The sequence below is a fragment of the Microchirus variegatus genome, assembly GCF_963457635.1.
Source record: "Microchirus variegatus genome assembly, chromosome: 6".
Classification (NCBI taxonomy): Eukaryota; Metazoa; Chordata; class Actinopteri; order Pleuronectiformes; family Soleidae; genus Microchirus; species Microchirus variegatus.
In genome coordinates this window covers 9,603,865-9,614,172 of record NC_139807.1, presented here as the reverse complement: position 1 = coordinate 9,614,172, position 10,308 = coordinate 9,603,865, and the positions used below count along the sequence as shown (strand labels likewise).

Below are 10,308 nucleotides of genomic sequence, written 5' to 3'. Positions count from 1 at the left end.
GTGGAAGTAAGTTTGTTGTTGTTCAGATTTCAAATCAACAGGCAAACACATCGAGTCACCCATCCCTGGTTACAGTACAGCAGGAACAGCACCCACTGTAGGCAACTGTAATTAGATTATAATAGGCATTTTCCAGGTAGGCTCTGGATTTGAATGTAATCTGGGATTTGGTGGCTGAGTGCTGAGTGGTGCAGAAACCCAGGAGTTTATTGTAATGCTTGACCATGGCATTTTCAGAGTCTTAAGAATTATAGTCTATGAATAATTTTTCAGGCTTCCACTTTTTTTATTTCCACAGACCGGACAGGGTGTGACAACAGTAGCCAAGCTGTCAGAAACTGTGAGAATATGCTGGTTTAAATTTAAAGAAGGCCCAATTAAATCTCTGTCCGTGTGGTTTGAGGATGTACATTCCCTCAGCCTGCTTCGGCGTATGAGCTGAAACAGGAAAATAGCTTACCTGGCTATGTACTGTATGTAATTATGTAACCAACCCCACATGAATTTGGTCAGTCACACACACACAAGCACACACACACACTCCTGTCCCTGCTCCTGCTCCTGCCATGAGATAAGCTCATCTTGTCATTCAGTACAGTATTAATACAGGATTACATATTCTCAGATGAACACACACACACACACACTCCTCACTAAAGTATGCACACTGACTGCCAAGGACCGCTGAAGGTAGCGAGGCAGTCGGGTGTCCGTGAACCACTGGTTGGAGTTTCATCATTTGCTCATCCATGGAGACCTGATGTCCATTTGGCTGCTAACAGAGACTTTACCAGGCAACAGGTGGATTACTGTGAGACACAAACACACCACAGTTTTGTCTGTACACTTTCATGAAGGTAAGGCAACAGTCATGCAAGATAAGAGTTTGCACTAGGAGCCAAAATATTGAGTTCATGTAGTTTAGATTTAGTTTAATTGATTAAAGCAGGATTATATGTTACAATGTATTATGTGAACTGACGGCCTTAAACTGCATTTAAAGGGAAAGGAATGTGCTATTGTGGAACTTTGAGCACCTTTGAGATAAAGAGCAGCGTGGTTGAGTTATCACGCATTTGTGGATTGAAACGTGTGAGTTAGAAGCTGTGCTAGGTTTGGTATGAAAAGGTTTTGTTGATGTTACTGTTATAAAGCTATAAACCAGTCAATCTACAGTTTAAATGAATATTTTTCATGTATTGCTGATCCAAGAGTGGCTTGGACATACAGGATGGAAATTTGACTTTGGCAAGTGGAATAAAACAAAGTCTCCTCTATAGGCTGACTGATAGCGGGATTCAGCTGTTGTTCTGCAAAATTTGTTGATGATGAAATGAACATTATAAATTTGATCTTATAGCCACAGTCAGTTATGAAGGATACTGCACTCCACTAATCCTGTCCTTCTTTCACAGATGTTTCCTTGGTCTGCTGTTTTCTCTCTTGAGCCCAAGGTCCCAGGCCATCGCACTGCTGAGGAGTTGGTGACAAACACTCTGATGCTGGAGCTGGGAGCCATGGTGAAGCGCACTGAACGCATCCGTTTAGAGAGGATGACGGAGGGCAGGCGTCGCCGCCGCAGCTCCACCTCCACGCCTGACTACAGCTGGCTGGCAACCGCCGCGACCCCACACCCATACGAGCTGACGCCCGGCGACCTGCTGGCACTGCAGGACCTCTGTACAAAGATCCCTCCTGCACAGTGTGGTCCTGTGATCGTCAGGTGAGGAAGACGAGGAGAAGGGGACATACAGTATATTATAGAAAGAGAGGAGGGGGACAAGTAGAACAACTTTCAGTGAAATCCAGAAAGTGTGAGCCAGCTCTTCAGATGTGAAGAGCAGATGAAAGAACATACTATGATTCAAATAACTGAAAGATAAGAGAATGTTACAAAGGAGTTAAACAGAGCATGCAATTCAAGTAAAACATAACATTATTGAGAAAGGCACACTGATTCTTTCCAAGAAACCACAGTAACATACATTCAATTATATATATAGGATATATATATATATATATATAATAAAGGATAATCAGTGCTCAAACAGGTGTTCTGACCTACTTTGTTTAAATATATTAGTAACATTAGTTTGCATCCTGTGAAGGCTGTACTTGTAAAACCACCACCTGTCAGTCTGTTTCTTTCTTCTGACCTTATTGCCGTGTTTCTGCAGGTTCAGGAGGCTGGTGTCGCAGATGGAGCCCGAGGTTCATGAGGTTGCCCGGCTGTTTCGCTCAGTACTGTGCGACTGCGTGGACGAGATAAACGCAAACAACTATGTTGAGATGCAGGACACTGAGTTTCAGAAGCAGCAGCGCAGCAAGAGTCTCTCCTTTGATACTTTCCGCACCAAGTTTCGCACAGGGTGCTTCTTCAAGGGCAGCATGAGAGGCTCCAGGGGGAACCTGCAGCAGCAGGTGGACTGGTCTGATGAAGAAGAGGATGGAGAAGGAGAAGAGGAGGCAATCAAGGCCAGGGCAAGGAAAGGAAGGAGCAGGAGCATGCCAGACATTTCCCCAGTGGAGCAAAGTCTCCATGGGTGAAAAGAAAGGAGATATAATCTTGAAGGGATAGTGGGGGGAGCTGTACCTGTAAATATCATTCTGAAGAGAAAGGCAGAATAGATTTTAAAATCATTCACAAGTTTCTCTTCCCTATAATTTGACCTCCATTAAATGTCCACACACAGACAGGGTTAAAAAAGACTTTCGGAAAGCTGTATATTGCTGATAAATCTAAGTCAAATCCAGAGGCATTACTGAACTGGTTTCAAAAATGTTGTGTTGTGAAGTGTTACCTTTTGTTTTTTATTGTCAGCATTTAGCCATTCTAGATACAAAGTTATTTTATTCTACAAAACGAATATTATGAAATCATGCATATCACAACAGAAGGACAGCATTCAGTCAATATGGGGAAAGTTCAGCACAGACTCATCTTTCAGCAGCCATTTTGGCTCTCCCAGGGAGTCCATTATAAGCAGGTCAAGCAGAGGACAATAACAATCATCTGTAATCTTACGGTTCATGCTTGGTGTACGGCATATAAAAATGCATTTGGGAAAATTAAACATATTTGCTTCACTTTAGTGTGATTAAAAAAAACTTTTTTCACAAATATGCCTGTGTTGTCATTTTAATATAGGTACAGTCGAGCAGCGCAACACTAAACGCGACTTGTAATCTTGGTCCCAAAAGCACGTTAAATTTTATTAAAGAAAAAATGATTTACACAAAAAGATGAATGTATGCATCATTTTCTATTTATTGTAGTTGAGCAGGAAAAATAGTTATGCATAAATCTGTCTGGTGCCTGTAACGTAACAAATGAACATGATGAAAAATAAATATTACATGTCTATCGTGTTCATGTGTTGGTATTGCCCTGTTCACTTCCTCGGTCTCAGCATAGCTTATTATATCACTGCCGACTAATCCTATTATCTCAATATCCAAGCCATAAATGCCAGCACCTCATTATTATGCAATTCATACGCACGTTCTTACCTCATTAACAATATTTGCACTTTTTACACGTAGGTCAAGGCATTTGGCTAACAATGAACAAGGGCAAAGGGGGAAGAATGTTTTCTTTTTTTCTTAAAAAGTGTTGGGAAATTAAATAACATTATATAAAGAAGGGAAGCAACTACTTTACAGTGATATCCAACCAGACACTTCCAGGGAATCTGGCTGAATGAGTCACTTCATCAATAGGCCTTCAAACCCAGAGTAACCCCTTCATAAGTACTGGATGCTGGTCAGACGCTGACAGGCAGTAGTAGCCCTTCTGCAGCACTTTCACTACCTGCCTCATGGCCGACAGCCATAGTTAAAAGCTGTCACTTTACATAACTTATTAACATTTCGTACAGCTCATTCCTGAAATTTACTTGAAAACTTTCTCTTGCTTTATTTGCTCTCCCATGTCTTTGGAAGACAAAAAGCCAAACCACAAAGAATGTCTTTGTATTATGTCACAGTTAAATAAGAGTACTCATTTGGCAAACAGGCTTTGAAAGGAAATGATACTGATAAAAAAAAAAATTCACATCATAACTGAAAAGTGTTATGTGAAGAATTATTGATAACTGAAAGAGTTATTCTCCTGAATAAAAAAGCAGGTAAACTAAAAAGCAAAATGATCTGATGAACTGCAGCTCTGTTTGGCTTTGAAATAATAACAATAAAGCTAAAAATGTGGCAAAGGGGGGTGGAACAAGAACAAAAAAAAAAAATTAAAAAGACAGTTTGCAGAATCAAACCATTAAATTATAGCCATTTCGATTAAATGTTTATGAGAAGTTGGTCAATAAAGAGCAGTTTTCTGCAATCTCTATATAAAGTGGGATTTTAGTTTTTTCTTTAATTTGGACAAAGTTCAACACCACCTCTCTTCACAGAATCATCTAAGAAAGACTGAGAGTCTGTGGCTTGGTGAAAACCAAACAATTCTGTTTTAAACTGTGAGGTCCTCAAGCCTCCATCAAACCGTCCTTTTGCTATAGAAGCCCATCCTTCAAATATGACACCTGGACGTGTCGTCTCAGTCCAGTTTTAATGTTCATGTCCCCTAATGCGATGCGTCTTCCACCTTCCTTGAAACCGCTCCTCCTTTTGTTAGGCAAAGAAGACGACAAAGATGATGAAGAACACGATGAGCACGAGAAAGATCTTGACCATCAGCCAGCGGTTGGAGGAGACCGACTGAAAGTACTTGAGGATCTCCGAGTGAGCGGCCTCCACGTTCAGCTGAGTGTCCTCCACATTTGCATCGATCCTGAAATGAGATAAACGACAGGTAGAGAAATCAGTGAGACTGCGGCTTCACAAATACCAAAGACTTCCTTTTAAAGCCGACATGGGTTCATTATTATTATGTCATATTAGATTAATTCTGTCATAATTAGATTAATTATTAATGAAAAAATATATATTTTGTGTGTCCCATCTCCTCCGTCTTTTTCCAGCTCACCTCTGGACGGTCTCCTCTTGCTCTTTAACCATGTGTGCCAGCTGCTGGAATATAGAGCTCAGCTCCACAATGGTGCTCTCGATGTTCTGCACCGTGTCTGCGCGGCTCTGGATGTACGAGTCCTGTTATGACAAAGAGGGGGAAACGTCAGAGAAAATAAACACAGCTTTTAGAATTCACGTCAACATTGAAGAATTAAGGCTACCTGCTCATCAATAAGTTGCAGTTGCAAGGGATTGGTCTGAGAGTCCATATCGATGGCCACGTCCCCCAGACTCCGCGACTCATCCTGCATCAGGACTGAGCTCTCTGAAGGGAGACAACAAGCAAAACAAAACACAAAAAAAACAATTTTCAACACCATCAGATGTAAAGGCTTAACAGTAGAGGCGAAAGCAGTGAGAACAGCGGACACATACAGAAGCTAGTTAAAACCGCTGGAGGAGTCAAACATTCCAGGGAAATACCTTTTAAATTTGAGGTTGTATAGCCCTGGTAGTCATTGCGCGGCTCACGAGCTGCATGCGGCTCCTGGGCCCCTTTTTTGCGGCTCCCTAAAATATTTTTTAATTTTTGCATTATAGAGACCAAATACAGTAATAATCATTCACCACAAGGACTTCGAGCAGCTCCCTATTACAACAGCTGATCTGAGAAGTACACTGGCTATCAATGCTCCTGGTCAACCTGTGTCATATTTGGAATACATTTCAAGCAGTGTGTTGATTGTGAGAAAATATGTTTTTTCTGTTTTTTGTTAAGTCATTGACTCAAATATGTTTTTTTTTTTAATTATATTTCAATTAAAGTATATTTTAAGTATATTGATCATATTGGGTCAAGACAGCAGCCTGTCTGGACACATTAGCATTAATTATCTATACAATCAGGCTGATCCATTTTGTGTCATTTTCAAGGCATTTAAAATAAACACGTTGCTTGAAATTTGGCCAAACATACAGAAACACAAAAGGCTGCTCAGGAACATTTTACTGCCAGTGTAAATTACTGCACAAGAAGCTCCCCGTGTTCATTCCAGGGTCTCCTTCAAGTAGTACGTTTAGCCATTTGTTTGAGCAGGAACTAGATATTTAAAATTTGCCTCAAGGCTAAATAAAGGTGTGTTCACTCAATACACTTTTTAAAAATGCAAGCAAGTTTCCATGAGTCAGATGACTGGATGACGAGCAGCTAATATTTAACTTGTGCCACGTTTCAGATAACATCACTGTTCTGATATGCAATCTGAATCCAAGACAGATTCTGACTGGTATGTCAAACATTGAGAAACACTGAGGAATTGTTATCGGCACAAAATGTGTCTGAGTCTAAAAATAAAAAAACAACAACCCACTCACAATAGTCAGTGTAGAGTGAACACTCCTTTAAGTAGCTACAACAACATGCATTGTTTACCTCTTACTGCCATTAATTAAAAGTTTAAAAAAGGAATCATATGTAAGCAACAACAAGCATGAAGCCACGGTGTGGACAGACTTACTGAAGTTGTTGGCCATCAGAGGAGAAGATGAGACAGGGGGCTGGGAGAACTGCTCTCTCCTGCTGCGCTGCTGTTTCAGGTTCTGCAGGAGATGAAACAGAGAGATGGAAAGGAAGGTTAAAAATAAAATAAATGAGAGGAAAGCCAGGTCTCATTCAAGACATTTATTTGCTGCGTTTCTCATCTCACCTCTGTTCTGACTTCTAGAACTGATTTGAAGTCATTGGACATTGAAGCCAATTTGGACTGTGGACAAAAAAAAAAACATTGTTTAAATGTGTTTTAACACACAATACGGCAGCACAATATGATTTAGTTTTTAAATTTGATTTGTCTCATGAAAAATATTTATTATAAAACAAAATATCATCATATAATCTTAGTTTAATCCTATTTTTCATGTCCAAAGCAATGGCCGTGAAATATACATGTACGTTGAATTAGCGCTCGATGAATATACCTGTAATGACACCACTATAGTGGAAGAGTGGGTTTCGATATGTCTGCTGCCTGGACTTCCACGGGACCTCACTAAGTCCTGCAGTTGTGCTATTTGTTTGTTTAAACTGGTGATGTCCTAAAAATATAAATGAAAAATTAATGACAGGGTTATAGATAACTGCTTTATTCATAAGTACTTGTTGGATATAAACCATTCAACTCACTTGTTTTATAATGTACGTTAGCTCCTCAATTTCCACTGCCTTGTCATCAAATAGAGATTTTCTCTTTGCCACTAAAGCATCAAAATAGAATAGAACATCTTTTATTGTACTATTATGTTGCACCTTAAAAAAAGCAATTACTTAATGAAAAATATGTGCATTGGGATCTTAAACAAGCCTAGGATTTTAATTGATGCTAAAACATTAATAAGTGACTTACAAATAGTGAGCTTTTCCAGTTTGGCAAATGTATTAGTCAAGTCTTTTCCAATTCTCCTGCAAGGGAATAAACAAAAATGTAAATTAAATTGTATTCTAACCAGACGGTACATTAGATTACATCAGCTACATCAGTCTCTCCCTGCTGACAATCTTTAAGAAAAGCTATAGGCTAGACAGTCTGTGATGAATCCCTCTCGTAAAAGTCTATATGTGTCAGTAAATATTGACAAGCTTTCGAAATATGCGAGTAAACAAGACAATGAAGAACTTACTTAGCCATAAGTGTGAAGTCACTGCGCTGTCTGAGAGCGCTGTGAGCTGGTTTACTGGGCTGTACTCCATTCTGCAAGGGGAAGTAAAAAGATATGTTATACGAGTACAATTAATTAAAAATTAAGATGCTGGTGAGCAACTGTGAGATATATCACAATTCTGACTAATAATTGGTTCACTGAACGATAAAATTTCAGTGATTCCTTCAGTGATCCTAGTGCCCCCTTGTGGAGAACAACTGTTGGCCAATATATTGCCATACTATACAGACTAGTCTCTTTTTACCATTTTATTTAAAATAGTAATCCTCTATTGTTGCCAGGGTTGATATAAAGTAAAACAGGCATGTTAACTCACACAGGTAAAGAAGACAGAAGCATCACTTGTTAAAAACATGAAAAACAAAATGCAGAGTGGAGTAGGCAAATGATTGTTGATCAGGTATACTTTTAAAGGCTTGCATTCAGGGGCTGATCTGAGATATGTTTGACAGTGGGATTACACTGATGCACTGACACAGAGCGGAGACAACAGGAGATATGGTTCTCACAAACAGCTGCTTCTGTGTGCCTCGTCATTCATAAATACAAAAACAATGTTTAGTGCTGGGCTATAAGCATGTACATTTGTAGGTACCCATTATTTCAGTTGACACAGTAGTCTACTGTTATTTAGACTTTCTAAAGCCACTGGATAAACTAAATTCTACTTGAATCATTATGACCTGACAGACTGCCTCAATAAAGTGCAAATATTAAATTATGATTTACAGCAATGACTATCCTTCAAATCTTAAGATAAAATCTGTAAAGTATAAGTGGTATAAAGTGGTAAAATAATTGTGTGTCTCAAAGCAGCACTATCCCTTATTTTAAACATGTATATACATTAGCAATTGACAATACCGAAGGAACCTGAACCAAAACCAAAAGTAACCAAATCAACGCAACACTGAATAGAAATATCTTATCTAGCGGCCTATTTATTATAATTGTTGTTGTCATGTCGTGAACATACCTGTCTGCCCTGAAGAGATTTGCAGGCTGACTGGAACTCGAGGGTCCGGTCGCGGCACGTCATCCTGCCGCTGGAAGAGGGGACGCTAGCCCGCTGTCACTGCAGAAAAACACCGGGGAGTGTCGGGCCCTCCTCCGCTCTGTGGTATGGATGAATAATAAAGAGTTCCCGCTGTGCCGACGAAATCACATCCAGAGTGGCGTATTCTTCATGGACACATGTACGCACATGTCTGAAAAATGACGAATTAAAACAACATTTAGATTGTACGCTTAAACTACACCAGTCTCCGGCACCGTTAGCTCACACTTAACCAAGCGACAGACGGCTAACAAGCGCCACGACTCGTGATGATAAAAAGCCCATAGGTGAGCCAAGCTTAAAATACACATTATTATGTCACATAGGTAATCCGAAGTGAGGAGCAGCTTTGTGTATGTGGAGGCCGCCCATCACACAGCTGATCGCGGCCTCACCGGGTAACCACAGGCTAACCACCGGCTAACGTTAGCTACAAAGATGCTAACCAATGTTTTCGACGCGGTATATCATTCTTAATTTCCTTAAATATACACCACAGCCGACCGTGTTGGATTTCACCTAATTAAAAAGACAAAACAAGATTCGACTGAGCTTACTTGAGTTTCTATTAGACCATATTTCACGAGCTCCCGATGTTTGAGTCGAAAACTAATGAGCGCAGGAGTTAAAGTTCCGATCCGGGTCATTTCCGGCATTGACGTCACTGCCACGTCTCCTTATTTTCTTCTTCTGTGACGTTCTACGGTAGTTGGGAATGTACTACGTTTACTGTCCGCCTTTAAAGTTACTCAATCACCTGAACATGTGTTCGTCATTCACCTGTGTATTGTGACGCATCGAAAAAAGAACGTTTGGAAAAATCTATGGCCCTGTACCGTGGCGGAAAATGTCTGCAATTGCCACACGGCGCCACCAGGGGTCCTCCCGTGTACTGTTCTTTCTTCGTGCAGCTTAGGAGGACAGTGACATGTGAGAGGTCCATGGTACTGTTGGGAGAAGGGAATTTGAGGTTAACTAGGAATTAATGTAAAAGTCTGGTTAAAATAAATTAGCAACCTTGTGGATAAGGGTCTGTGATTTGGTAATTTAGCATGAACATTTTTCATTCACTTGTCCTCATCACCATTCACCTGTCCTCATTCACTTGTCCTCCTCATCATATTTTTTAATTCAGACCAACATTTTTTCCTCAGTAATGGATGTGATTTCAATTTTAGCAAAGTATAGCACTTCCAAAAGACATAAGTAAAAGTAAAACATTTTAAAATTACTTTAAAAAAAGTACAAGTACACAAAAAATCTACTCAATTTCAGTGGTCTGACCAGAATAAATGTAAATCATTACTTTCCACCGCTTGCCAAAACGCTGTGTCATCATGAAAAGAAAGAATCACGCTAGTTTCAAGCAAAACAACAACATTGGTTCCATTGGTGATGTTGTGTCAATTTTGGCAAATCAAGCTCAGGTGGAGCAGAGGGAGAGAGAGAGGATGGGATTGGCTGCTGCCTCAGGTGAGTCGACATCCAGGTATACAGTGTGATATGGGGACAGAGATAACATCCAACAGGCTCTCTGATCTCCTCTCTTGTCTACTGGTACCTGCATCCTC

The 10,308-nt window shown here is 40.1% G+C and overlaps 2 protein-coding genes across 3 annotated transcripts; one reads left to right on the top strand and one right to left on the bottom strand.

The window, feature by feature from the left end:
- Positions 1 to 1,415: 1,415 nt before the first annotated feature.
- LOC310928179 (protein RD3) lies at positions 1,416 to 2,547 on the top strand (the record flags this gene model as incomplete). Its single annotated transcript, XM_083890671.1, has 2 exons — positions 1,416 to 1,723; positions 2,178 to 2,547. 2 exons carry the CDS (start codon positions 1,416 to 1,418, stop codon positions 2,545 to 2,547), a joined length of 678 nt encoding a protein of 225 aa, XP_083746797.1.
- Positions 2,548 to 3,271: 724 nt separating this feature from the next.
- On the bottom strand, positions 3,272 to 9,368 carry stx5a (syntaxin 5A). Of its 2 annotated transcripts, XM_083891189.1 has the most exons (12): positions 9,295 to 9,368; positions 8,657 to 8,888; positions 7,639 to 7,709; positions 7,365 to 7,420; positions 7,145 to 7,215; positions 6,940 to 7,056; positions 6,669 to 6,725; positions 6,480 to 6,561; positions 5,446 to 5,532; positions 5,184 to 5,287; positions 4,979 to 5,100; positions 3,272 to 4,783 (listed from the first exon to the last, which is right to left on the bottom strand). In XM_083891189.1, the coding sequence occupies exons 2-12, from the start codon at positions 8,717 to 8,719 to the stop codon at positions 4,624 to 4,626; spliced, it is 990 nt and encodes a 329-aa protein (XP_083747315.1). In that variant the 5' UTR covers positions 8,720 to 8,888; positions 9,295 to 9,368; the 3' UTR covers positions 3,272 to 4,623. The 2 variants fall into 2 exon arrangements, with proteins under 2 accessions (XP_083747315.1, XP_083747316.1); XM_083891190.1 differs by lacking the exon at positions 5,446 to 5,532.
- Between the last annotated feature and the right edge of the window lie 940 nt (positions 9,369 to 10,308).